The 27,982-nt window shown below is 44.8% G+C and overlaps 2 protein-coding genes across 3 annotated transcripts; one reads left to right on the forward strand and one right to left on the reverse strand.

Annotated features, from left to right (window-relative positions):
• ATP5MK (ATP synthase membrane subunit k) lies at positions 1 to 7,422 on the forward strand. The gene is made up of 4 exons (XM_055118771.1): positions 1 to 143; positions 5,043 to 5,138; positions 5,222 to 5,315; positions 7,328 to 7,422. Exons 2-3 carry the CDS (start codon positions 5,052 to 5,054, stop codon positions 5,309 to 5,311), a joined length of 177 nt encoding a protein of 58 aa, XP_054974746.1. The 5' UTR covers positions 1 to 143; positions 5,043 to 5,051; the 3' UTR covers positions 5,312 to 5,315; positions 7,328 to 7,422.
• TAF5 (TATA-box binding protein associated factor 5) lies at positions 7,407 to 27,982 on the reverse strand. 2 transcript variants are annotated; one of them, XM_055118768.1, is made up of 11 exons: positions 26,753 to 27,969; positions 23,182 to 23,419; positions 18,202 to 18,517; positions 17,198 to 17,361; positions 16,948 to 17,083; positions 15,015 to 15,135; positions 12,833 to 12,962; positions 11,164 to 11,328; positions 9,897 to 10,074; positions 9,112 to 9,289; positions 7,407 to 8,627 (listed from the first exon to the last, which is right to left on the reverse strand). In XM_055118768.1, the coding sequence occupies exons 1-11, from the start codon at positions 27,315 to 27,317 to the stop codon at positions 8,410 to 8,412; spliced, it is 2,409 nt and encodes an 802-aa protein (XP_054974743.1). In that variant the 5' UTR covers positions 27,318 to 27,969; the 3' UTR covers positions 7,407 to 8,409. The 2 variants fall into 2 exon arrangements, with proteins under 2 accessions (XP_054974743.1, XP_054974744.1); XM_055118769.1 differs by lacking the exons at positions 7,407 to 8,627; positions 9,897 to 10,074 and having other exon boundaries at positions 9,132 to 9,289; positions 26,753 to 27,982.

The following is a 27,982-nucleotide window of genomic DNA, read 5'->3' on the forward strand; positions in this document are numbered from 1 at the left end:
GAAGGTGTAGCCAATCGTCGCGGAAGGCAGCCGTGCTGCGGCCCATTGAACGCGCGCGGAGGTGGCGTCTTCTTCCGGCCGGACCTCGGGGTGTCTGTAGACGTTGAAGGACACCGACTGCAGGTTCTGGAACTTCTGCCCAGGTGGGTGTCGAGGGGAAACCGAGACTCGGACCTCGGTCTTCCGCTTGCAGGGCCCGGCCTAGAGTCTCAGAAATCGGTTGAGATCCTCGCTTAGGGGGGCGCTCGAGTGGCGGCGAGGAGGTAAAGAAGCGGCGGAAACTGGGGCCTGGGCGCGAGGGGCCGCCCGGAGCGACCGGTCAGCGTCGCACGAGGGGGCTCGCCGCCCTCCAAGGCAAATGGGGGCGTTTTCGAGGGAGACAGAAAGACCCGTGATGGCGGGCGCCTTTCCCCTCCACTCCCCCGTCCCCCCCAAGGTCACCCAATGACGCGGAATCGGCCGGGAAAGCCGGGCCTCTGACCCCATCTCGTCTCCGCGGCCTCCTGCTGGCCATTTGGATCCCTTGGTCCGGTCCGGCAAGGCCTTCTGGGTCGGGGGGAAGCCCAGCGAGAGGCCCGCGGGCTCCTCGGGGCCCCGAGCCCGCCCCTGCCTGCCTTCGCCGCGGGCTCGCACCGGTGGCCGGCGGCGCCAGCCGGTCGCTCTGGGTCGTGTCCCAAGCGCCCTTTGTCCAGGCTGAAGGGACGGAGTTCCCGGACGCCTCCCTCCGGCGCGTGTAGGAGGGGTTCCCCGCGGGGTGCGAGCTGCCAGCGGGCGCCCTGGAAATTAACTCCTGTGTTGATGCGACTTCGTGGACTTACTGCTCCGAAGAGCAAGTTTTCCGCTCAGTCGCTCCCGCAGCGGGCACTCGAATACGGGGGGCCCTGCCCGGTTTTCGCCCGAAAGCGGCGTCCGGTTTGCCGAAGGTCCAAACCCGCGTTTCCAGCCGCGTCCCGGCGCCCCCTGAGTCTTCTTTAATCCCCTGACCCTGAGTCTTCTTTAATCCTGCAGATCGAAATAGGCCTTCCGTATTGTGTAGAGGGAAGTGGGGGGATTTTGTCGGTTGGTTGCTTTAGGTAACATTGTTACAATAGTTGCCTTATTGATACGTGAAGTTTCTGCGTCCCACAGCCGCTCTCCATTCCCACAATCAATGCCCTCAAGAAACTAGAGGGAATTTTAAAATCCCTTACTATGGTATATGGTTTCAGTGTCTTGGGGTTTTCTTTTTTCCCTTTTTGGGGTCACACCCGGCTACGCACAGGGGTTACTCCTGGCTATGCTCAGGGGACCATATGGGATGCTGGGAGTCGAACCTGGGTCTGCCACCTAGGGCAAGGCAAACGCCCTACCCGCTGTGCTATTGCTCCATCCCCGGGAATTTTAAAAAATTTTCTTTCATGAAGAAATAAAATAGTATAATTTCTAAAAATATATAAATGTATGCGGTTTCAGCTAGATGCCACGTTTTCCTGGAGAATTTTGTGGCATATTGTGTAGTGGGGTTCTGTTGTTTGATATAGTTAAGACTTACATGCTTCGTAGGGTTTCTCGGAGAAATCTGCTTGGTAGTATTAGAATCAAAAGGTCCACAATGACAATGTATGGAAAACAAAATACCTAAAGGTAAAATGAATTAGTTTGCATGCAAGCACCTTTATAATTTCTTGGAGTTCTAGGCTGGACAAGGCAAGACTTCTGAAGGTACCCCAAGGAAGGGTGAATTTCCATCATTGTTCAAAGAATCTTTCTGTTTTTGGCTTTTGAACCACATATTGCCATGTTCAGGACTTTTGGTGCTGGGAGGGGCTTAGGAGACCATTTGCCTTTCTGGGATCAAACCTGGGTCAGCTGCATACAAGACAAGTGCATTACCCCTATACTCTTCATCTCTCCAGCCCCACCCAAGAATCTCATAAATGTTCAAAATCTAGATCATTTTCCCAAGTTTTCACCTATGCACATGGATGCCATGAGTACTCACCCTGCCTCCTTGGGGAAGTGGAGGCACCTTCCTGCTACTCTGTTACATGTCCACTCCCCCAGTACATCAGAATTCACAAATGTTGGTCTGGTAACTTTCAAATGTCACTGTCACTGTCATCCCGTTTGCTCCAGCGGGCACCAGTAACATCTCCATTGTGAAACTTGTTACTGTTTTTAGCATATCGAATACGCCTTGCCAGGCTCTGCCATGCGGGCATGGCGGGTTACTCTCCGTAGCTTGCCGGGCTCTCCAAGAGCGGAGGAGGAATCCACTGTGCTATCGCTCCAGCCCTTCAAGTGTACTGTGCTTTTTTTTTATTATTATTTTAAAAGAAATTTGTCTTTATAAAATACATAGATCATATAGATAAAGCCTCTCTATGAACCAAGGGGTTAGCGGAAAGGGCAGGTATGCAAAATCTGAGCTTGGCACAACAGTTGTGCAGCTCCCCAAGGGTAACACAGATAGTACAAAGACGTGAGTATCAGAATCATCTCAGACTTTTCCCTTTTTCCTTTGACTGCTCTGATGGGGGCTACACCCCCCGAGGTCCTGAGGTTGGAGGGTGATGGTATTGGTGACTGAAATCAGGACCTCGCTGGTCAAAGTTTGCCTGCTGTTACTTGCTCACATGTCTAGGCTGCCTAAGGGGCCTTTTAAAAGTTGCTGGGGTGGGGCTGGAACGATAGCACAGTGGGTAGGCCTTGCACGAGGCCGACCCGGGTTCGATTCTCAGCATCCCATATGGTTCCCCGAGCATGGCCAGGAGTAATTCCTGAGTGCAAAGCCAGGAGAAACCCCTGTGCAATGCTGGGTGTGACCCAAAAACAGTTGCTGAGGGCTGGAAACATAGTATAGCTGATAGGGCACATCCTGCATGTGCCCTAATTGGGTTCGATCCCCAGCACCCCAGATGGTTTTCTGAACCCTTCCGGGAGAACAGTGGGGTGGATGACCCAGGTTACCAGGACCAGAAAGATAATACAGTGGGTAGGGCACTGGCCTTGCATGCAACTCACCTTTTTTGATCCCTGGTACCACACAGGATCCCCAGAGCACCCTCAGGTAGTGGTTATGATTAAAATAGTAATTAGTGGCCAGTGATGTGATTCAGTGCTAGAGTACACATTGTGTGTGTGTCCATTGTCCCTATCCTGCAAAAACAAATGGATTGCTGGGCTTCAAACTTCTGAAACATAAGTCTGAAACATAACGTGAACATTTTGTGTTTCTAATAAACTTCAGGGATACTCCTGGTGCTGGACTAGGAGAGCGCAGACTTGAAGGACCAAGCATTGATGTGTCCACTAAAGTTCAAAAAAAGGACGTCTTAGGGGCTGGAGCGATAGCACAGCGGGTAGGGCATTTGCCTTGCATGCGGCCGACCCGGGTTTGAATCCCAGCATCCCATATGGTCCCCTGAGCACCGCCAGGGGTGATTCCTGAGTGCATGAGCCAGGAGTGACCCCTGTGCATCGCCAGGTGTGACCCAAAAAGCAAAAAAAAAAAAGAGGACATCTTAGATATTTCACATTTTATGGGACAGCTTTTCATACCAGTACATAAAGTTCTATGCACATATCCCCATCAATGGAAGCCATTATTTTCAATATCCCATAGGTGGGATTCAGTGTCTTCAGCTTCTCACTTTCATAAACAGTATTATAGCCACCATTGTTGGACCATGTAATATTTGTTTCCACTTTGTAATATTTGGGGGTGGAGGTCACAATCAGGGGCTATTCCTGACTCTGTTGTGGCCTTGCTCAAGGGATTTGAACTGGAGTAAGGGGTAAGCATGCAAGACAAGCCTCTAGTATTCTCTCCCAGGCTGCTGTATTGGGGTGGAAGGCCCACACACAGTGGTGCTTAGGGCTTATTCCTGGTGAGCTTGGGGCCATGTGCAAGGCAAGCACCCTTGTACAAAAACCTGCTGTACTATTTCCCGCCCCTGTAAGAGTAATTTCAGGAAAACAGATGAATCTGCAAGACAAAAGGATATACTCAGTCTTGAGTTTGTAGATAATTGCAAAATTGCATTTTAGGGAAGTTGTACCAGTATGTATTCCAGGAATCACTTCTTACATTCTTATTATCACTTCTTAATTTTTTTTCTGGGCCCTATCAAATGAAGAGGGGAACCATAGAGGTGCTGGGGGTTGAACTGGGGTCAGTCACATGCATGGCAAGGGCCTTTGCTCCTAAACTATATCTCTCCGCACCCCCCAAGGGACCCAGCCCCAGCAGCCGACCTCCACTACCCAATTGCTGTTATGCTCCAGGCCGCTTTCCAGAATGTGCAGCCGCAAAGCAGCTGTGCGATACATTATGACACTTCCTACCCATTTTCCATGATTACCACACCATATTTGATGGAGTTCAGACGGTAGGCAATAAATCATAGTTATATATATATATATATATATATATATATATATATATATATATATATATACACACACATATACCTCTCAGAGAGCCCAGCAAGCTACCAAGAATATTCTGCCCGTACGTGCAGAGCCTGGCAAGCTACCCAGGGTGTATTCGATATGCCAAAAACAGTAAAGATAGGTCTCATTCCCCTGACCCTTACAAAGCCTCCAGTTGTTGGGAAAGAGAGTAAGGAGAGGCTGCTAAAATCTCGATGCTGGGAGGAATAGAGACATTACTGGTGCCTGCTCGAGTAAATCGACGAACAATGGGATGAGTGATACCAGTGGGGGGGAAAGCACTGATCCAAGAGTAGATTCAAAAGACTACTGTGTTCTTTTCCTGTGCAGAGTGATTAGATTTCTGTAGTGTATGCTAACGGCCAGAGTAAAGGCTTTCAAAACCTTGCTTTTTAATTTTTGTTCCATGCGACTCCCAGTGGTGCTCAGGGATTATTCCTGGTGGTGTTCAGGGGACTATGGATATGGTGCCAGGAATGTGCATGCAAGGCAAGCTCCCTACCCGCTATACAATCTCTCCGGCTCTTGTGATGTATTTTTAACTGAATGAATTTTCTTCTAGGATGTATCCACACCAACTCATTAATGGTTCCTTTATTTTTTTAAAGATTGCAGTCATGGCAGGTCCAGAAGCTGATGCCCAATTCCAGTTCACTGGTATTAAAAAATACTTCAACTCTTACACCCTGACAGGTAGAATGAATGTAAGTATTAATGCTGCCTCTAAGCAGATCTATGTTATAGTTGTGGGCAGAAACTCTTGTTTACCTCTACCTCCCTTTTCCAGTGTGTGCTGGCCACATATGGAGGAATCGCTCTGTTGGTTTTGTACTTCAAGTTGAAGCCTAAGAAAACCCCAGCTGTGAAGGCAACATAAAATGGTACGGTAGACATTTAAATGTTTAAAACTTAACTATTTTTATATTGACCCATTACCATGATAATGATTTGTTGCCCCCCCCCTTCTTTTTTCCTTGTGTGCTTTGTTTGGATTCCAATAGCTATGGGCATATTTGCAGTTATGTCCCCTATACTTTGTTTTTTTGTTGTTGTTGTTGTTGTTTTTTTATGTTTGATGCTCAGTGTTGGTGAGCAAAGCAGTAGTTTTAATTTTAGTGTATGCTGGTTTTTTGTTTTGTTTTGTTTTTTGCTTTTTGGGTCACACCCAGCAATGCTCAGGGGTCACTCCTGGCTCATGCACTCAGGAATCACCCCTGGTAGTGCTCAGGGGACCATATGGGATGCTGGAATTTGAACCCGGGTCGGCTGCGTGCAAGACAAACACCCTACCTGCTGTGCTATCACTCCAGCCCCATGTTCCCTATACTTTGAATGCATAAGTATTCATTGGTGATTTATAGAGGAAGTCTTTATTTTTAAAATATAAAATAACACCATCCTTTGGAGCATGGAATATAATCTATGATTTCTTTGATTTTGGGGCCAGGGGACACACCTGGTGATGCTTATGGGTTACTCCTGGCTTTGTGCTCAGGTATTACTCCTGGTGGGTTCTGGGGACCATATGGGTTGCCAGGGATCTAACCTCGCTGGCCCTGTGCAAGGCAAGTGCCTTACCCACTATGCTTTCTCTCCAGCCTCTTCTGCAGTTATTTTCTTAGGCTAAAGTTTTCTCAGGGTTGTCGGGGGTGCCCAGCTTTGTAAGAGAGCACCACTTTTGCCTCAGCCAACGTTGTATGTTTTTTTTGCTCAGTTAATGACTAAAATTAATTTGTTTTGAATATTTTGTTTAAAGGGGACAGGGTTTTAGCGCCACACCTGGAATGCTCAGGACTTAAGCCTGGCTCTGCACTCAGGAGTAACTCCTGGCAGCCTTGGGGATCATATGGGATACTGGGCATCAAACCCAGGTTGGCTGTATGTAAGGCAAATAACCTATCTGCTGTACCATCGCTTTGCTCTGTCCCCAAAACATGTTTTTCTTAACATTTTTCCTTACTTAATAATTAATAACTGAACCCTTCTTTGACTTTTATAGGATTATCAACCAACCTATAAAATCAGTTGTAAATACATCTTGGTATCTTGATTTTTGCTTGGTCACCTACACACACACACACACACGCACGCGCACACACGCATCACCACTCCTAGTGATGCCTGGGGCTTACTCCTGGTTCTGCGCTTAGGGGTCACTCCTGGTACTCGGCAGACCATATGAGGTGCCAGGGATAGAACCTGGGTCAGCCATGTGCAACACAAACACCTTACCCACTATACTATCACTTGGGCTCCCTTCCCCCCCTGTATCAGGGATAATAACCAGGTCTCGTATGCGGGCACATACTTTACCAGAGACGTACATATTCTTGGCCCTAAAATCAAAGTTTTATATCTATAATATCTTTCAGCTCCCATTTCCTCAGGCTTGTGTCAACATATACCTGTTCTATTGTCAGTAGACCTGTATGAAACAGAAGCCTAGATCGCACCTTATAAATCCTTTGAAGATAGGAAAATTTTTGTTTTTAAATGCTTTTCAAATCCCAAAATTATTAGGGGTTTGAGCATTTTAGGATGCAGTAGCCCATTCCATTTTGCCCCACTTTTCATAGTTACTTTTTGGAAAAGTGGTAATAATAATGGAGAAATTGTATCTTAGAGATTAACAATGTAGCTGTTGTTTTAGCATTCATCATATTACTTGACACATACTAGACTTGTTCAATAGCATATTCATCAAATACTGAATTGTTAAAGGTGGACTCGGGTTAAACTGTATTGAACTGAAATAAATTGGAGAGGGGCAAGCGGGTTAACTGATTACATTAGGAATCTGATGAATCAGTATTGACTTTCTCTATTACAATCATTGACTATCTTCAGAGTAGGACACAGCTTTGGCTAAACTTATTTTTTTCTTTGTTTATAGGATTTTAAAATGTACCTCATCTGTCCAGTTCTGATATCTGAAGAAGCTAATGACTCATTGTGATAATTTGTACAATAAATTATGAACCTGGAAAAGCTGGTTGTCTTTATTTACAAGATATCAAAAATATAAAAACTGTACAAAATGCAACAAAGGCAAAAAAAAAAAAAAAACTGGCAGTGACTTGGTCTAAATATTTTAGTTCCCAAAGCAAGGCTCAGTATTGGAGGTAAGCAACTGAAATGTCTGTCTGACTTCAAGTGTACTAGGTTGTATGTAGGCATTTTAGCTGAAGTAGAACATGAGAGCTTCTGTTTCTTCACCTGGTTTATAAAGGGAGTGTGGGGGGCGGGGGGCAGTGAGTATAGACTCCAACAGGTATCGATTCAGATATCAGTGGAGGGCTGTACCTCATCTAGTCGGAGGGGAGGGGTGATACACTCTGTGGTGCTATAGCTTACTCCTGGCTGTTGCTGGGAACCATATGGGGTGCTGGGAACCCAGGTCAGCTGTGTGCAAGGCAAGCACCTTGCCCACTGTACTCTCTCCAGCCCCCTCATCTAGTTCAAGTTGTAGTTTACCCTAGCCAGGTACATTCCACTAACCATGGGCCAAGGGAAAATGTTAGTGGATTATTTGACATACTACTTGAGTGTCATACAGTAACATTTTTACAGTAGAAACATACATGCTCTTAGAATTCTTCAGCTAAAATTCAAGACAGTATATTACTCAATTTGAATCTTGAAGCAGGATGAATTACTGAAATCAGTTGAATTTTTTCTCTAAACATAATAAATTAAAATAGCATCTGAACAGAAAATGCATAGTTTCCACACAATCCAAAGCACCATTAATGTCCCCTCCACGAACATAATACCTCTTATTCAACTAATAGAAATTAGTTAAATATGGTTGCTATAGAAACGTGGAATTGTCCTGATCAGATTTTCCAAGCAGCATACTTCCAGATCCATATAGACAAAACATTCTTTGTAGCTTAAATATTAATCACTGAGGTATTTGCTTTTAGTCTCCCTTTTTCAAACAGTAGCTTCCAAAAGGTCTTTAACACCGATGGTTTATTGTGGACTGTAAGCTCCTGCAGCTAGAACCAAGTTTCTTCGAGTAAAATGGAGGTGTACAACTGGTGTTGATTTGGTCATGTATGTTCCCAATAGTAATTCCTGTGAATTCTCGGGTAAATTTATATGCCCAGTGGCTGTAGTAAAGTCATCAGTCTCTAAATCTTCAAATGCTTTGACGGCATCCCATAACCGGACTGTGTTATCCATTGAACCTAGGGTAAATCAAAGGAAACCATTTAGAAATGCCCAACACATTTAGATTCTGAAATTAAGCCCAGTATTCTTTGGGGTTTTTGTTCAGGGGCCACACCCGTCAGTGCTACGGAGACCATACATTACTGAGGGCTGAGTCCAGGGTTCTGCACACAAAGCAAGACTAACCCAGCTTTCTGCCACTCCCATCCCATTCCCTGCTCTAGCCCTTAAAGCCACCTCCCTAACCCTTACCAAGTATATTTATGTATTTACTGTATTTTTCTAATTTCAAGTCTAAACTTGATTAACAACTCTGTATCTTTCTAAAGGAGTATTTCAACAGTTTAACCTGAAAAATCATTATGCATGTAAATCTCTGGAATCCTATGACTAATCCTTGGAAGCAAAACCTAAAAACAACAGGTTTAGTTTTGCTACTGTCAGTACCCAGTGTTTCCTTTTAACATACTGTTTACCCCAAAGCCACGGAAGGAATTTTACCTGATGCCAAAATTTCACCATCTCTACTAAACCTAAGTGAACAGACTGTATCAGTGTGTCCTTTTAATTCTCCAACCATCAAGCCATGTCCAATATCCCAAAGGAGTACTCTGCCATCTGTTGCTCCTGTAGCCAGGAATCTCCCATTGGGAGAAAACGTCAAGGAATGAATTGGTCCCTAGAAAAGGAGTTCATGGGAAGAGTCAAAAGTTAAAGCAGGGTTAAAAATAACTACAAAAATACAGATGTTGGAGAGCTAGTTCAACAGGCTGTATGCATGCTTTGCACACAGGAGACCCAGGTTCAATCCCTAGGACCATGTACTCCCCTGAGCACTGCCATGTGTAGACCCCCCAAAAAAAATTAGTTCAGTTGGATCATCCATATGCAAAGCAGACACTCCAACCCTTTGAGCCATCTCCCCATCCCAAAATAGCATTTTAAAATTTTTCTTGGGTGGTGCCAGGAATAGGATCCAGGGCCTCGCATGCAAAGCAACTGCTCTATTGCTGAGCCACATCCCCAGCCCAAAACAATTTCAAATTCCAGCAATATGAATAATATAATGAAGTGTATGAGTTAAATATTTTTCTCGTGCCAGTACAGCAGAGAGGGTGCCTGCCTTGCACGTAGCTGACCTAGGTTCAATCCTGTCATCCCATGTGGTCCCCCAGAGCACTGCCAAGAGTAACCTAGAGCATCCTGGGTGTGACCCAAACCCCCACACGCCCCAAATTATTTTTCTTTCAAAAGTAATATCTTCTGGAATGGCAAGTGGAAGATACCTTGTGTCCAGTGAAAATCCTTACACAGTTCCCATTCAGGACATCCCAGAGCCGCACAGTCCTGTCCGCAGAGCCCGTGGCAACATAGTTAGAATTCGGATGGAATCTGGTACAGTTCACATCAGCAAGATGGCCAGCAAATATCCTTAAAGGCTGATAGTGGTCTGTAGCCCAAAGCCTTTTTTATACAAGTTTTAAAAATAAAAATGATAATTAGCTATGAAATGTCAAAGTTGAACCCAAAACAATGTGAAATATCTGTGAAAAGTTAGTCCCAATGGGTGCCACCTCAATTTACTGGAGGAAAGAAGGGGGAATTATTGAGACTAACATTGCTGGGTCAGGGCTATGTGCTATAAGAACAAAAGCACAGCTAGAAAGACATTAAAATAGGTAAGGTGCTTGCCATGCACGTGGCTGACCCCAGGTCCAATCCCCAGCATCACATATCCAATCCCAAAGCCCTGCTAGGAGTGAGCACAGACCCAAGAGTAAGCCCTCAACACCACTGGCAATGGTCCCAAAACTTATCCCCCATAAATTTGATGTCAAAAAAAAATCATCAACTCTAATTCTCTATATAAAGCCTTTTTTCTCTTCCATCCCAAATATTAGTATGACTCACGGGTAAATACGTCTTCCAGATTTTGATCATCCCAGAATTTTTTCTTGAGATACTTCCTCTTGAACTTCTCTTGTTTTGGATAAACCCAGTGATGCTTAGGTTACTCCCAACACTGCACTCAGGAATTACTCCTGGTGGTGCACAGCAGGACCATAAGGGGATGTGAGGAATTGAACCCAGGTCGGCCACATGCAAGGCAAGCATCCCACCTGCTGTGCTATCTCTCCAGCCCTCCTGAACTTGTAAGGTCAAGAGAAAGAAACAAAGGCTCAACAATAGAGCACACCCTTTATGTGCATGAGGTGCTGGGTTTGATCCCTGGCACACACACACAAAGTGCTCACAATGGTACTGAAAAGGTTAAATATTTGATGGGATGGGAATGGGGAATTGCGCTCATTAGCTATGAAGAGAGGAAAAAAATCAGGGTACATGGAACTCCATATAAGGGACTTAGTGCAAACATCAGAATCTGTCCCAAATTAATTTTCAGATCAAAAGCTATGAATGCTGACATTCTCAAAAGGTTGATTCTGAATAATAAAAGTGAAAATGAGTTTGGCAGGAGTTTTTAATCCCCAGCAAGAAACCATTCTGCACATAAAATAAACAGACCCAGTCATAAGATCACAATATTCTTACCGAGCGACTCGGTCATGGCCCCCTGATACAAAGTAATATCCATACGGAGAAAACTGCGTGTCCCACACAGGATAGTTGTGTCCTTTATAGCCCACCAAACAAGTAAACGTCTGAAGACTCCACAATCTAACAGTTCCATCCTCTGAAGAGGAAAGCAGGTAGTTTCTGAGAGAAGAGAAGTTAATATGATTGGTTCCCAGGATGACTTCCAGGTACCTATTCAGTTTCTCTGTACACTTATCACAACTGAACACAGTGAAAGACACCTACATCTCACTTTTGATTTATAACGTGGAATTCACAGTAGATAGCAAGAGCTGAAAAAGCTAACCAGAGTAAATTACTCAAACAGGTTACAGTATTTAAATTTTTTTCCCCCCAGAAAACAATGCTGGCTGGAACAACAGTACAGCAGGTAAAGGCATTTGCCTTGCGTGTGGCTACCTGAGGTCAATCCTCAGCACCCTGAGCCCTTCCAGGAATAATCCCTGAGCACTGTCAGGTGTGGCAAAAACAAAAACAAAAAAAGAAAACTGTTCTTAAAAATTCAAAGAAGTAATGATGAAATATGTCAAATATATACAGATGAGAAAAACTAAGAGATTCAGAGCCAAAGACACAGCTCATGAGGATGAGCACATGCTTTGCATGTGGGAGGCTCAGGTCTGCTCCCCAGCACCGCACAGTTCACTGAGCACTGCCAGGAGCACCCCCACCCCCACCTCATAGCACAGGGGAAAAAAAAGACAGTCTGCCCTTAAAACTCAACAATCTGGGGAACAAGCAAAGAGGCACTTGCTCTGCAAGAGGCTAACCCAGGTTCCATCCCTAGCACCTCATATGGTCACCCCAACCCGCCAAGAGTGATCCCTGAGCACTGCCACGTGTGACCCCAAAACAAACCAAAACCTCAACAATTCAGAGAGCCAGAGAGAGAGTAGTGGGTAGGCTGCCACGCACATAGCCAACCTGGGTTCAATTCCTGGCAGCCTATGCGGTCCCCTGAGCCCTGCCAGGAATAAATCCTAAACATAACAGAATATGGCCCCAAAACAAAAACCAAAAAATTTTTAGTAAAATAATAGAAGATAATGGGAAACATGAGATTTCTTAAAAATAAAGGCAGATTTTATTTGCAGGTTGTTGTTTTATTTTTCTTTTTGGGTCACACCCGGTGATGCACAGGGGTTTACCTCCTGACTTTGCACTCAGGAATTACTCCTGGCAGTGCTCAGGGGACCATATGGGATGCTGGGAATCAAACCCAGATTGGCCGCGTGCAAGGAAAATGACCTACCCGCTGTACTATCACTCCAGCCCCCTATTTGGAGATTTTTAGGAAGGGAAAGGAGGGAGAGAAAGTCAGAGAGTAACGCACTAAAGAGAGAATGTGGGCTTCTCCAAAAGCAGAAAGATCCACTACACACATCCGAGCAGTAGATAGGAAAGCATGAAAGTATACATCTCAAGAGGGAGATGTGGGCGACACGTGTGCTTGGCCATATGGGCACAAGCAGCACACGGGCTAGGGCAGCATATGCACCAAACATGAGATTTTTATAGAAGCATTTTCCCATAGATTTTGCATAATGTTTTCAGTAATTAACATTTATCTAATTCCAACATAATTTAGCAGCATTTTAAAATTATTATATCATTTGTATTTTACCTATCCGGACTGAAGCTGGCTCCATAGACAGGTCCACTGTGACCATACAAAATCTTCAACTCACTTGCTGTTTTTTCGTCCATAATTCTTTCTAAGACATCATCTGATTCTTTGTCTATGAGACTAAGATCTAAAATGGTCCAGAAACACTGATTTTAAAAACAATCTCATGATTCAGGAGAGGAACTAACACTTGAACAACTTCCTCTACACACCGACCACTGTGTTAATGTCTCTCTAACTCTTAGGTGATAATTACTCCTCCGTTCAGTGTAAAGGACAGAAAACTGAGATTCAGAACTGTTGGTGATCTGCTAGCGTGCACACAGCTATTCAGTGCTGGACTGTGCTGGAACCAGGACTGAGTATGTTACCAAAGTGAAAACACTAATACTGGTTAAAATGCATTCTCTTGTATAAGCCAGCAACTCTCAACCAGAGGTCCTATATGGCCCCCAGGATATTCCAAGGATGCCACAGATAAGAACTGTATAAATGCAGATCAAGGCACTAAACTAGGGAGTCAACCAGAAGGAGGAGTGGGGAAAGTCATAGGAAGGAAAAAAAGGTTGAGGACCACTGGTTTATACCTTTGGTCCACAGTTTAGCACCATCCAGTTCACTAGCATGAAACAAGGTCAAAACTTCCGATCTACCTCAGTGATTACAATAGCTATTAACTAACACACTTCAGACATAAAAGCTGAGTCACTGATTCAAACATACGTAAATATAGGTAACAAGAAATATTTAAACATTTAAATATAAACAGCAGGAAACTTTTTAAAAGTTAAACAATACAGGCAGCAAGAAACTTAAAAAAAAAATGAAATCCTAAACAGTTCTTTCTCCATTATTTATTTCTTTTTGTATCTTAGAGGAATTTTATTGAAACTTTGTGTTTTTGTATTTTAAGTGAATCATTGTGAAATAGAGCATTACAAAGCTGTTCATGATTGGTTTCAGTTATACAATGTTCAAACACCCATCCAAGCTTCCACCAGTGTAATTTCCCAGTACTAATATCCCCAACTTCCCTCCCCCCAACCCCACACCACCCCATCCCCCACTTCCCCCACCATCCCAGCCTGAATCTAGGGTAGGTCTCTCTCTTCTCTCTCTCTCTCCCCCTCTCCTCCCTCTTTTTTCCTCCCTCTCCATCCTTCTCTCCATTTCCCTCCCTCTCTCCCTTCTCTCTCCTTCCTTCCTTCTCTCTCTCTCTCTCTCTCTCTCTCTCTCTCTCTCTCTCTCTCTCATTTTGGGCATTATGGTTTGCAATACAGATAAAGGTTATCATGTATATCCCTTTACCTACTTTCAACACTAAATGCCCAATTCTTGTCCAGAGTGATCATTCCCAGCTACTGTTGTCATACTTGACCCTCCTCTATCTTAACTACCCTCTGCACATCCCCAACACTTTTGTAATCTCCAACCACTGACCAGTCCTCCTGGCCTGTTTTCCCTGGTCTTGGATATTAGTCCCATACTATTATTTTTTATATCTCACAAATGAATGCAGTCATTCAATATCTGTCCTTCTCCTTCTGACTCATTTCATTCAGCGTGTACTCTCCATGTTCATCCATTTATAGGAAAATTTCGTATTTTCTTTATTTGAAACAGGCGTGTACTATTCCATTGTGTAGATGTACCATAGTCCTCCATCATTTTTATGGCTAAAACAAAGTGTTCTCAAAATATTAACTTTAAAGGTTTTTGAAGTGGATGGAAAAGATAACTCAAAGGACTAGTGTGAATGCCTTGCATGCAGGAGGCCTGAGTTCAATTCCCAGCACCACAAGACCTGAACACCACCAGGAGTAGTTCCCAGGTAAATGCCAGGAGAAGCCCCTGAGCATGCCCAGATGTGGTGCAAAATAATAATAAATTTTAAACATTTTTGAAAATTTATTTGTAAACAATCATAAAATGTTAGATTTTGATCTTTAGAGAATTTTCTAGCCTAACTGTTCTACATATAGGAAAGCTGAGACCCAGAAAAGTAATTAAACCTTTCTAACTCCAGTCTCCTGATTTCTATTCCACTTTTCACTGTTAGGACTGTCAGCATGCTGAATTAACAGAAAACCAAGTGAAATTCTTTTAAGTACTACAATACCTTATATATTTTTCATGCACCCCAGACTGATGTAAACCACTAATAGATGTTCTCAGTTACCTGCTGCTTGTTTGACACTACGAAGCTTTTTGGGTGTCACAGACCATACTCGGACAGTTGAATCTGCAAATCCTCCAGCAATCAAACTAGAATCATCAGTGACATCTACTGCGGTAAGTCCCTGCCGATGTGGGGCAGAAAAATTTTATTAAACAATACTGTTTTAGGAGAAAACATCTGTTAGAATGCATAATGCTACCTATTTTTCTGAGATAAAAATGTAGAGTTCATTGTTATAAAACCCAGTGAAAGCACTGACTTGAAAACATGTCATCTTTTATTCCTTCCTGACCTTTAAATTTATCTGAAGCAAAAGTTAGTCTTTTTTGCACTTCACTAATACATTCTTGGCAACCTATTACAAACAGTTCACACTGTAGCACTGTCGCCCCATTGTTCATTGATTTGCTCGAGCAGGCACCAGTAACGTCTTCATTGTGAAACTTCTTGTTACTGTTTTTGGCATATCAGATACACCATGGGTAGCGTGCCAGGCTCTGCCACGTGGGCAGAATACTCTCGGTAGCTTGCTGGGCTCTCCAAGAGGGATGAAGGAATCGAACCCAGATCCGCCACATGGAAGGCAAACACCCTACCCACTGTGCTATTGCTCCAGGGCTGGATATTAGTTAATGGTGAACAAAGAGTCCATAAAGATATAAAATTCTTAAGTTTGGGCTGGGAATGTAAGCCAGGGTCTTTGTAAAGAGCATGCTCTTATGTGACTCCTGGGTCTGATCTCTGGTAACCACAAAAACACACAGAAAATATGTTGTTGCAATGACCAGGGGTCACACCTTCAGGCTGCAGTGCACTTAGTATTATATACTATGGCAGCGCCAAGATTCCAAATGGCAGTGCCACCAGGATTGCATCTGGCCTAGGGGGCAGTGTTGGGGCTAGAGCTCATGGCCTCATACCTGCACGGCAGGTGCTCTACTACTGAGCCACCACAGGACTAATGACTATTTAAATCAAGAAAAATCAAAATGAAACCACAGAGCCCAGAGAAACAGTGCATTGGTCGTGAGTTCAACTGCAGGGTCCCATTTGCAAAGAACATAGTCCCGGCAGCTCAGCTGTCTGCAATCCCTGGCCCTGTAGGTGATTTCCAGCCTCAGCACAAACAGACTTATGTGAGCATTACAAAAAGGGGTGTTGGGGCTCAAGAGACAGTGCAAAGGCTTGCCTTGCACACAGCTGACCCATACCCTATCCCCAACACCCTATATGTCCCCCCAGCACTGCCAGGAGAAATTTCTGAGTAGTGCAGAGCCAGGAAATAAGCCCTAAGCACCACAGGATGTGGCCCAAAAAACAAAATAAAGGGGGGCAGGTGGTGTTGGGAGTGTATTTGCAAGCCCCATCAAGCATCACAGATAAGAAATGCAAGTTCACAGCCAGGAAGGATGTGTGTGAGCACCAGGTGAGCATGACACCCATAACTGGTGTGACCCAACCCAAACGTGAGCACCCAGCAAGCCTGTGTGCAAGCACCACAACTAAAGGAACATGAACTTCATAGAAGTACCATACATGGAGCACGACAGTGAAGTGTATGTTCAAGCCCCATCATCACAACAATGACGGGAGTGGAAAGGATAGGGCAGAGAGGGAAAAGTGAAAAGTGTGGGGTGGAAAGAAGATAAACTACACTTCCTCCTCCTCTACAGCTTGTAGAATCCTCATTGGTGAAACAAGGGCGCATAGAGGCAAGATCCTGGTACAGATGTAATGGTAAAGGTCTCTTATACACTGGTAATGGTCTGTCCTGAGCAATGTCCAATTCTCCTTTTCTTACTGCTCTATGATATGTTTTTATCAAGAGCTCACAAAAGAAGACCGCAACATAGTTAATACATTTGTTTCATTTTCTAGTAAACAATATTTCACATGACCCTCCGGGTAGAAACTGTCCCATCACTGCACCTACCTGGTAAGCATTGAGGAATGTATAAAAACAAATGGAGGGTAAACAGTCGGGCCCAAGGCGCACTCGTTTGGTAGTTTCTTTCATATTCATTATCTTATCCAACTTATCTGAATCTTTCAACTCTGGAAGAGGGATTCTGCAAAAGCGCAAGATTAAAAATTACTCTCTGCGTGTTAATGAATAAACCTGCACTCTCTGTAACATAGCACATTACATCTCCACACATCTTCCTGAGGTTTTTCTCCCTCACCTGTTTTGAGGTGGAGCGTTGGGATCTTGTTTTTTGCTTTTGGATCCAATACTATCTTTTTTAGGCTTCTTCTTTTTAGGTTTTCCTTCTTCATTTTCTCCTTCTTCATCCTCATCATCCAAAGGTACTTCAATTTCTGGCTCTTTTAATAAACCAAAAAATACCTACAAGTCAAAAGAGCCAACATTTTTTCCAATTAATTTTTCATTGGTACCTCCTTTTGATAGGATGAATCACAGTGACATTAATTTATACTCTGAAGCACACTTTGTCTTTCTCTACCCAACAGTCATTCTCCCCTCCTTCCTAACAGATTCCTGATATAATTGGAACAGGGATGTGCTTAGTTAAGTCACTTCTGCTCTCGGGCTCCCTTGAAGTTGGGAACAGCCATATAAAATAATTCTGGTCAACAGATGTACATAAAAAAGTACTCTGGACTGGATTTTTTGGAAAAAGAAAAATAAATAGTTTTCCGGGAAAAACAGAGATTCAGCAAGGAATCTTTTGCCTTCCCTCTTCTATCATCAAGGGATGCAGTGGTAATGCTGGGGCTTCAACAACCATCTAGGCACAAAGAAGAAAGCCACATTCTGGGTATAGTTTTGTTCCTGTGGTGCTGAGAATCAAACCCAGAGCCTCACACATGCAAGGCAAGTACTCAACCAGAGTCATGACTCTGGCCTCCAAAGCCACATTCTGAAGAAGGTAGAGCAGAAACCAGAAGACAAGGTCACTGGTGGTAGTGGGTGAGCCCTCACGCCAGCCTAGCAGAGTCTTCTTTAGTTCATCTAACATGAGAAATCAAACTTACACGTTCCCACTACTGTAGTCAGGGTTCTGTTACAAGCAGCCATTCTTACATTCTCACTAATCAGACATCATCCTTAGAACAGGAACGTTGGCATATAGAGTCTAAAATTATTCCCAAACTAGCCATAAATGTACGAAATGCCACACTTTTCATCATCTACATTATACAGTTCTTAGGATTAGTCCCATACCTTTGATTTGTTTGCCTCTCGTTTAGCCTCTCCTGCCAAACTTCCCACCATGGCATCTATCTGCTGCTTACTACGAGGCATCCCATCAAAGATGTCGATGTAGAGGTGCTCCTGAACGATGTTCCAAATCTGATTGTTCTGTTTCTCCTGAAGGTGCCTCTTCAAGAGTTGGTACGAGTCACGGGAAATACGGAGAACAAATTTACTTGTTCGAAAATCCAGCATGGTCTCATTCCCTTTCATGTGTTCCTTTTTGGTAAGACTAGATAATACTCGTAGGTCATCCTGGTAATAACATTCCTGATCTCCATGGAACCTGTTTCAGTGATTTTAAAAAGTCATTTTCAAAGTAATCATTCAGGGATTGCCTCTCCCCCACATATTTTTAATCATTCCCAAATACTTAAACACCGAAGTCTAATAATCCTGAATTAAAGCTATAGGTTCAGAAGTAACGTATTCCAAAATCATTACAGTACAGTAACTTATCCTAAAAATGACCAATTTCATTCTTGAAGTGAAATACATCCCCAACCATCTTAAAAGAATCTAAAATAAATACTAAGTAAATGAAAAATATCTATCATTGGTAGACAGTCCCTTTTGAAGGCCATCACTGGCACACATTTGAAATGTTAGAATTTCTCCTTTACTAAATTTTATGTTCTCCCAAAATTCACTCTTCAAAATGACTTATAATGTATATTTTAAACATAAAAGAGCAAAAATTAGAATAATTAAGTCAATATGGGCTGGATCGATAGTACAGCAGATAGGGCATTTGCCTTGCAAATGCGGCCAACCTGGGGTTTGATTCCTCCGCCCCTCTCAGAGAGCCCGGCAAGCTACCGAGAGTATCGCGCCCACACGGCAGAGCCCGGCAAGCTACCCGTGGCGTATCTGATATGCCAAAAACAGTAACAAGTCTCACATGGAGACATTACTGGTGCCCGCTTGAGCAAATTGATGAGCAACGGGATGACATTGACATTGACAAGTCAATATATTTGTGACCCAGGTTTACACAACAATCAATACCAGACATAATCATAAAAACCTGTTGTTTTAATTTTAACTGTTTTGGTTTTTTGGTCACAATAAGCAATGCTTGGAGCTAACTCCTGGCTCTGGGCTCAGGGATCACTCCTGGAGATGCTCAGAGAACCATATGGGGTCCCAGGGAATGAAGCCAGGTCAGCTACCACGTGCATGGCAAGTGCTCTACCTGCTATACTATCTCTCCAGTCCCAAACCTATCATTCTTAATGATTCCTTACATGCTTAACATCAGATATATTTATTAAGCATAAGTAGCTTAATTTTCCTAGAAAGTAAAAATACAGTATTTTTAAGCAATAAACTTAAAACATTTTATAACCAAATAGAAGAGTAAAATTAAAGATCAAAAGCTTAGCAGTCATCAAAAGCAGCAAACAATGCAAAAGTATTTAGAAAGCAATGGCTATATATACAAGTATTAGACCTCTAGCTTTGAAAGTCAAAAAACTCCTAAACTGCTATCGTATTACACCTATGTTACCCTATCAACAACTCTTCAAGATGTTACAAGATGTTAGCTAAGTGTTTCTGTCCAAAAGTCCCATGAAATTAGAAATGTCAACCTCTTGGTGTTTGTTATCAGTCACTGAACTTGAACCTCATTTTAGCAAGGGGTCCACACAAAGACTAAGACTGTTCATTACAAGGGGATAGCGGCTTCTACTGATTTCCTGGCTTCTTAAGTAAAGAGTTGGTTACACCATGTGACTGGAAAAGAACATTTTTTAAGACGACACCATTAAAAAGTTAGCTCAGAGTAATAGCTTGGTCACTATTAGCCTGTCTTAATTTTTTTCAAAAATAATGAGCTACCAAACATTTGCTTTATATACTTCTTTTAGGCATTGTGTATAAAGACCGAATATCAAAACACATAATCCAAAGGTTCTGAGTTCTCTTATCACTCTGGTACAACTACCTATGCTACATGACAAGTCTGGCTTCTGGGTCTACTTGAGCTACACAGCTCTCATCCAAACTGTAAAATTCTGCCCCTTCTCACATGCTGCTTTTCTTTGGCCTCTGCTTTTGTTGTTGGTTTTGTATTTATTTATATTTTGGGGGGTTTTTTGCAAGATGCTCTGAGCATCTTGCAAAACTGGGGCATGAACTTGCAAAGTGTGTCCTCAACCTTCTGAGCACTCTCTTCAGCCCTTTCTTTGGCTTCTGTTCTCCTGGTTTTTTCCTGCTTCTCTAACTTCTCCTTTTATATATCTCTTCACCATTAAATGGTGGAATTTCTCAAGACTCAGGTTAACCCTTGAGATTCTCACCCACATATTTCATAGTCCCACCAGACAATTTCATCAATACCAACCAATTTTTCATACCACTCTAATTTATGCCTCTAGTCCCTATCCTAAGCTCCAGATTCTTATACTTCATCAACCTCTCAACTTGGCATCTCCCAAACGGGCTAAGGTATGTTCAAATCTGAACTCAAAAATATTCCAAAACGTAATCATCTAGCTCTTCTTCCAGTATTTCTTATTTCAGTGAAGGTAACACTTACCCAGCTGGGGGAGCCAGAAACCTAAGGGTTATTTTGATTGCTTATTTGGTTTTGGACCACACCTGGCAGTGATCAGATCTTAACCCCTGCCTCTGCATTCAGGGATCACTCCTAATGGGCTTTGGGGAATATACGTGGTGCCAGGGATTAAACCTGGGTTAATGTATGCAAGGCATGCAGCCTACCTGCTGTATTATCGCTCCTGCCTCTAAAGGTTATTTTATCAATGATACTTTCAACTCCCTCTTGTCCATATCTAATCCTTTACCAAGTGTACCACCAATATGTTCACTTTTTTGGGTTTTTTGTTTGTTTTGTTTGTTTGCTTTTTGGGTCACACCTGGTTATTACTGGCTCATGCACTCAGGAATTACTCCTGGTGGTGCTCAGGGACCATATGGGATGCTGGGAATCAAACCCCAGGTCAGCCACATACAAGGCAAACGTCCTACCTGTCGTGCTATCACTCCAGCCCCCATGTTCACTTTTCTTCAAAAATACTACCACACACACGTCCACTGTTTCTCAACAGGAGAGTTACTGACATTTCAGACAAAAAAAAATCTCTATTACCTATAAGATAGGTAAGGGGGTGGAAGGGAAACTGGGGACATTGGTGGATGAATCTTATACTGTCTTACACTGGTTAAAGGATGGGTGCTGGAACATTGTATGACTGAAACCCAATCATGAACAACTTCATAACTGTGTATCTCACACTGATTCTATTTAAAAAAAAAAAAAGAGAGAGAATATCTGGTAACCCAAAGTCACTAGACCCTCCCCATTAATCTACTATAAAAACACAAAACACTTTCACACATTTTAAATAACCCAGAAAAAAAGAGGAATATTAGCCCCCCACTGAGAACCACTGCTTATATTCCAAAACTGGTCACTCTGTAGTCACTTAGTTCCCTCACCATCTGTTTTGCCCATTGTAATAAGGTCCTTTCAAAATGAAAATATTATAGTAACTGATCCTTCAATGACTTCTGTAGAAAATACCTCATTGCTCAAAAGTATTTTTTTCTTCCACATTAAAACTCTTAAACATTCGTTGAGCATATAGACACCTAGATAAAAAAAAAACATTTTCTACATATGTCGCCATTAATTAATGGTGTTTAAAAAAAAAGTGTGAGGGACATAGCTAGCAATTACAGCACTTACCTTGCATGTGAGGTCCTGGAGTTCAACACCTAGCACAGGAAGGGAGGGAGGAAAAGAATGTAGGAAGGGAGGGAAGGAGAAGGGAGAAGAGCAATTTCCAGCAAAGATCATAGTCTCCCTGCTGACATTAACACTCATACGCATACTCAGAGCTGCAAAGTCATCCTGTGCCATAGGTGGGAGCTACGTACAAGAACAGTAAAACATTAGAGTAACGAGGGTCCCTAACAGATAAGGACTTAGGCCAGAGAGAGTAGAGCAAGTAGGGTCCTTGCCTTTCATGCAGCAGACCCAGGTAAGATTCCCCCATATCTGCCTGTGCTCAACCTCCTTAGGAATCACGCGTGGTCCCGAACTCCAGGAGCAATCCCCGATCACAGAGCCAGGAGTAAGCCTTGAGCACCATCAGATATGGCCCAAACCCCTCAAACCACCTCAAGAAGAAAATAGTCAAGGATACTACCTGTCCTAGACTGTATGAAAGAGAAAAATTAACTTATACTGTCTAAGATGCTATTGTGTTTTCAGTCACTCTCAGACTAACAGAACTCTAATGACTTCCTACTATTCTCAAGATAAAAGCAAACATACGGGCCAGAGTGATAGCACAGCAGGTAGGGCATTTGCCTTGCATGCAGCCGACCCGGGTTTGATCCCCGGCATCCCATATAGTCTCCTGAGCACTTCCAGGGGTAATTCCTGAGTGCAGAGCCAGGAGTGACCCCTGTGCATCGCCGGGTGTGACCCAAAAAGCAAAAAAAAAAAAAAAAAGCAAAAATAAACTTTTATTTATGCAATTACTATTTGAATATTCAGTGAATCTCAGCCAATTCTAATCCTACCCAAGACTACCTCCTATTGCTTTTAGGATTAATAAGGACCTTCAATATACCCCAAAAAGCTAACTATCCTAGCCCCTAAGCAACTGTCCAGTTTCACGTTATACCACACCCACCTTTCTACTTAGCTCCAGCTACACTGGCCTTTTTTCATTCGATTGACCTACCCTTCATATGGTTTATTCCCACCCACGCTGCAGATATTACCTCAACCATTACTTCCTCTGGGAACCTTCCCTAACTTCTCCACTGGGGCAAATCTAGCATCTTTTGTTCTCACAGCACCATGGATCTCTAGTTCACAAAATATCTTTTAAGTTGCAACTTACATTTTTGGGGTTACAGAGCATAAAGTACATATAAGAATACATATAATGTACATAAAAATTCACATACTTCTCAAAGAATGATTTTGCTTCATTCTCATGTTGATTGTAGACTAGTTCCAAGTACATGTGTACAAATAGAGGATAGAAGAGTTGGGATAATTCTGCCCGATGGCAGTCCAAGGAACATTCAATGAAGTGTTTTAGTCCACTATAGTATTCTTCATACATTGTGGGGTCTCCTTGTTGGTTGTAGGCTGATAGCACAGCACTGACATCGGGCTGGTCTTCCACAGCTACACTTCCAACTGTTTAAAAAATGAAACAGGGGCTGGAACAATAGCACAGTGGGTTGGGCATTTGCCTGGCACGCAACCGACCAGGGTTCGATTCCCAGCATCCCATATGGTCCCCTGAACACCGCCAGGGGTAATTCCTAAGTGCAGAGCCAGGAGTAACCCCTGAGCATCGCCGGGTGTGACCCAAAAAGCAGGAAAAAGAAAAAAAAGGAAACAATTTTCAAGCAAATAACCTGTGGTTTTTTAGCTAAGGTCAAGAGGTAAATTGTGGCCAGAGTAAGTAAGATGCTAGCCTTGCATTTGGCTGACCCAGGTTCAATTCCCAGCCCTCCCATATGGTCCTCTGAACCCTGCCAGGAGTAACCCATAAGTGCAGGGCCAGAAGCAAGCACTGAGTACAACCAGATATGATCCAAAGGGGAGTGGAGGGCTGAAGCGATAGCACAGCAGGTAGGGCATTTGCCTTGCATGTGGCTGACCCAGGTTCGATCCCCAGCATCCCCTCTGGTTCCCTGAGCACTTCGAGGACAAATTCCTGACTGCAGAACCAGAAGTAACCCCTGTGCATCACCGGGTAAGACCCAAAAAGCCAAAAAAAAAAAAAAAATTTAGAAAAGAGGGATGAGGGCTGGAGTGATAGCACAGCGGGTAGGGCGTTTGCCTTGCACGCGGCTGACCCGGGTTTGAATTCCAGCATCCCATATGGTCCCCTGAGCACCACCAGGGGTGATTCCTGAGTGCATGAGCCAGGAGTGACCCTTGTGCATAGGTGGGTGTGACCCAAAAAGCAAAAAAAAAAAAAAAAGGGGGGGGAATCAATGTTTCTCAGATATCTGTCCCTTGTTTCACCACTAATACATCATATTTAAGGGGATTTTTCACTACTTTGGTCACCCTTCCCAAAATCCTTCAGATTGCCCATTTCTTAAAATTTTCTTAAAATTAAGGAACAAACTACCTTAACAATATATAAAACATGGTATATGGAAAAACATCAACTGTATCGATCTTGTTTCAAGACTGACCATAAATGGCAGCCACCACCATCAACCCCGACCCTGAGTAACATTCCAACTCTCAGAGCTACATAAGTACTTATAGCATACCTATTATGCATTCTATTCTATGTTACCTTCACGCTACAAAAATAAGCGTTTGTGGGGAGTGAGAGTTGGATTTTGAGGCCACAACTGGTAGTGGTTAGGGGTTGCCCCTGGCAAAGTCCAGGGATAACTGCTGCCAGGATCAAATCCGGGTTTCCCACATGCACTGTGCTAACTCCAGCCCTCTGAGCTGTCTCCCAGGCCCCTGAAATGGAAGCATTTTAGGAGTGGAAAGGAACACAGGGACAGCTTATTTTTAATCCCAAAGTAAGGGCTGGAGAGACAGTACAGCAAGTAAGGCACTTGCCTTGTGGACGTCCAACCCATATTCAATCCCCAGCACCACATTATGTCCCCAAGCACTGCCTACAGTGACCCCTGTGGTCCCTGCTGAAGCCAGGAGTAAGCCCCAAGCACTGCTGGGTATGGGCCCCTCCCCAAATTTCCAAAATACAGTACAATTTTATGTGTTTAAAACAATTTCCATCATATTTCAGGGCATAAAATACAAGTATTTAAAGTATACTAATCCCAAATATGACACATCTACTAAACAGAGTTTGATGCTAGGGCCAGGTATAGCTCAGGGGCCAGTGGCACATGCCTTGCATGCTCAAGGCCCAGAATTTGATCCCCAGCATAGCATAACTCCTCAGTATTGCCAGGTGTGACTCTGATGGCCCCAGACACTGTGGGCCTAAAAAAAATCCCGTGGACAGGTACTAGCATTGAAACATCTGGCCAGGAGTGCCCCTAGAGCCCCCTCATACAATTTGGTCAGCTACCCCAAGCCCCCCAACAACAACAACAAAAAAAAAGAGTTTGATGTAAAGAAAAATTACTTTTGGCTTTTGGACCACACCTGACTATGCTCAGGGCTTACTCCTGGCTCTTCTGACCAGTGACACTCAGTGGTCACACCAAGCAGGCTCAGGGAACCATATCGGGTGCCAGAAATCGAACCTAAGTTGGCCCAGATGTCAGAAAAATATTAACTGTATAATGAACAGTCATGTTCTTTGGTTCTATGACGGCCTCTCTTCCAATTATGATCTAAAAATACAGGTTGTTTATTTAAAAAAAAATGAGGATAGCAAAATAACTGATAAATCTTAATAGTTCATTCACAAAATTCAATATTCAGAAAAGTCTTCCCAATCGCATCTCCACTCTTTTCCACGAATGAGTTACCATACGAGTTCACTAGGTCTCATGTGTAAGTGAACTTGGCCAGAGGTTTTGCACTGAATAATTTAATCCAATTAACATGTATCATCAGCTGGAGATCACTTTTGAGATGTTATATCCTGTTCTGAGTTTTGTTGCTTGAACTTTTTGACAACACTTGTCGAAAAGGGGGTGGGAAGGAAGTGGACATAGTCCAGTGGGTAATGTGTTTGCTTTGCACCCGGGTCGGGTCCGAGGCCCGGCATCTCATACGGTCCCCCGAGCCTGCCCCGAGTGATTCTTGAGTTCAGAGCCAGTAGTTAGCCCGGAGCACTGTCCGGTGTGGCCCAAAAACAAAATCAAAAAAAAAAAAAAAAGAAAAAGAAAAGGAAGAAAAAAATTTTAAAAAGGAGAGGTGGGGTGGTGCTCAGGATACCAAGTCGTACTACTCTGATGCGTGCCAGGCATCTCCCGTATATTACAGCCCCTCAATAACCCGTCCAGAAGCAGAAAGAATAATTCCCGCAGCCCGTACAAAACTTCCCCACTCTACACTCGGGCGCGCCTGACACCTATCCCCAAAGGCTTCTCAAACTCTCCGCGCACAGCCGCAGCTGCCTGGGCGCCTTTCTTCAAAAACAAAAACCAAAATGTTTTTTTTAAAAAAAACCCGCGCGCTCCCAGGCTCCAGCCTCGCCAGGGTGGGCTTCGCTTCGCCCCCAGCGGTGCCCGGGCTCCCGCGGGTCTCGGAAGGCTGCGCGCGTCCACCTCCCCGCGTCCAGGCGGTGTCCACCCCCCGCCCCGCCCGCCCGCCACTCCCGGGGCCCCTCGAGTCCAGCAGCCCGGGGCCGCCCTCCTCGCGGACGCCCAGGCGGCGGGAGAGTCCCGCGCGCCCGCCCGCTCGCCGGCGACTGACAGCTCGGCGGAGGGTTTGACGGCGCCGCCGGCGCACGGGAGAAAGGGGCGGGCGGGCGGCCCGAGAGGCGGGCCCAGGAAATTCAAAACAAGCCCGCAGAGGAGCGGGCCCGCCAGCCCCTGCCTCCCCGGCCGCGCCGGGACCCCCGCGGCTCACCTCTGCCCGGAGCCGCGGCTCCCGCGGCGGGGCCCGGCCCGGCGGGGGCTCCCGCGGCGCCCGCGGCGGGAGGCTCGGGCGCCGCCGCGCCGGGGACGGCGGCCGTGACCCGGCTGAGGAGCGCGCTGGCCGCCTCGGCGCTGGCGCCGTCCGCCTCTCCCGGGGCTCCGGAGCCCGCCGCCGCCTCCTCCAGCAGCCGGGCCTCGCGGCGCAGCGCCTCTTCGGCTTCCCGGAGGTTGCTCTGCCGGAGGAACTGCAGCACCGCCAGCAGGGTCTGTCGGTCTTGCGGCGCGCCCGCCTCCGGAGCGGCCGCGGGCACCGGGGCCGCCCCCGCCGGAGCCACGGCGGAGACAGCCACCGCGGGCTTGGGGGTCCCGCCATCCCCACCGGCCGACGAGGCCGCCGCCACGGTCCCGCCGCCGCCGCCGCCGTTGGGGCCGTTGTTGGCAGTGCCGCCGCCGCCCTCGCCAGCTCCGTCCCCCGCCTGTGGAGGTAGCAGCGTCGGCGGTGCCTCAGACTCTAACTTGACCGCCACCTCCGTCTGCTCCTCCGCCAGCGCCGCCATCTTGCGGCTGAGCCACCTCGCGCCGTCAAGCGTGATCGCGTTTTCGCCACATGGAGGGCGGGGAGGGGCGTTTTGCGACGGCTCGGAGAGGCGGTTTACGGCAGTGGGCGGGGCGAGGATGGAGTAAAGGACTCGGAGGGAGAACAACTTTCAAACGAGAGTGACAGCAAGGCAGGAAGTGGGCGTGGCGACCGCCTCTTCCATGTGCCCGGTAATTGTCGTTTATTGCCGACCGGCTCTGTGCACGCTCCGTGATTCACGTTGTACAGGATATGACCTTCTTAAATCAAGAACCTTATAAAGCACTCTTTTCTTCACTTTACGTGGCTCGACTGCAACCCAAAGAGGTTAAGTAACTTGCCAAAGTCAGACTAGAAAAAAGTGAATTGTCAAAATTGGAGTCCAGGACTTTCTCTAAAGGCATACGTCATTTACCAGACGGTGGCTTCAGAGACACTGGTAATGTTTTCTGTTTTGTTTTCGGTAATGTTTCCTGTTAGTGCTCTGTTCTTTTTTGTTTCACTTTTTTTTCTGAAATTTAATTGAGCTGCCTGATTTCAAAAACAGTTTTTCGATATGTCCATAAAACATGGCAGAATTAACTATACCAGGGTGAAATATTCTTAAAGAACTAAAGAGCTAGTGGAAGGGTTAAGGCATTTGCC

This window comes from Sorex araneus, chromosome 11 (genome assembly GCF_027595985.1).
Source record: "Sorex araneus isolate mSorAra2 chromosome 11, mSorAra2.pri, whole genome shotgun sequence".
NCBI classification, from domain to species: domain Eukaryota; kingdom Metazoa; phylum Chordata; class Mammalia; order Eulipotyphla; family Soricidae; genus Sorex; species Sorex araneus.

What these genes read in the sequence shown, in the direction of transcription:
- ATP5MK (XM_055118771.1), top strand. Translation starts at nt 5,052, where the DNA reads ATGGCAGGTCCAGAAGCTGATGCCCAATTCCAGTTCACTGGTATTAAA. An exon ending in CCCTGACAGGTAGAATGAAT is followed by an intron (nt 5,139 to 5,221) that starts GTAAGTATTAAT and finishes TCCCTTTTCCAG; the next exon opens with TGTGTGCTGGCCACATATGG.
- TAF5 (XM_055118768.1), bottom strand. Translation starts at nt 27,317, where the DNA reads ATGGCGGCGCTGGCGGAGGAGCAGACGGAGGTGGCGGTCAAGTTAGAG. An exon ending in AACGCTCCACCTCAAAACAG is followed by an intron (nt 17,084 to 17,197) that starts GTGAGGGAGAAA and finishes GCGCTTTTGCAG; the next exon opens with AATCCCTCTTCCAGAGTTGA. An exon ending in TGGTGAAATTTTGGCATCAG is followed by an intron (nt 8,628 to 9,111) that starts GTAAAATTCCTT and finishes GATTTACCCTAG; the next exon opens with GTTCAATGGATAACACAGTC.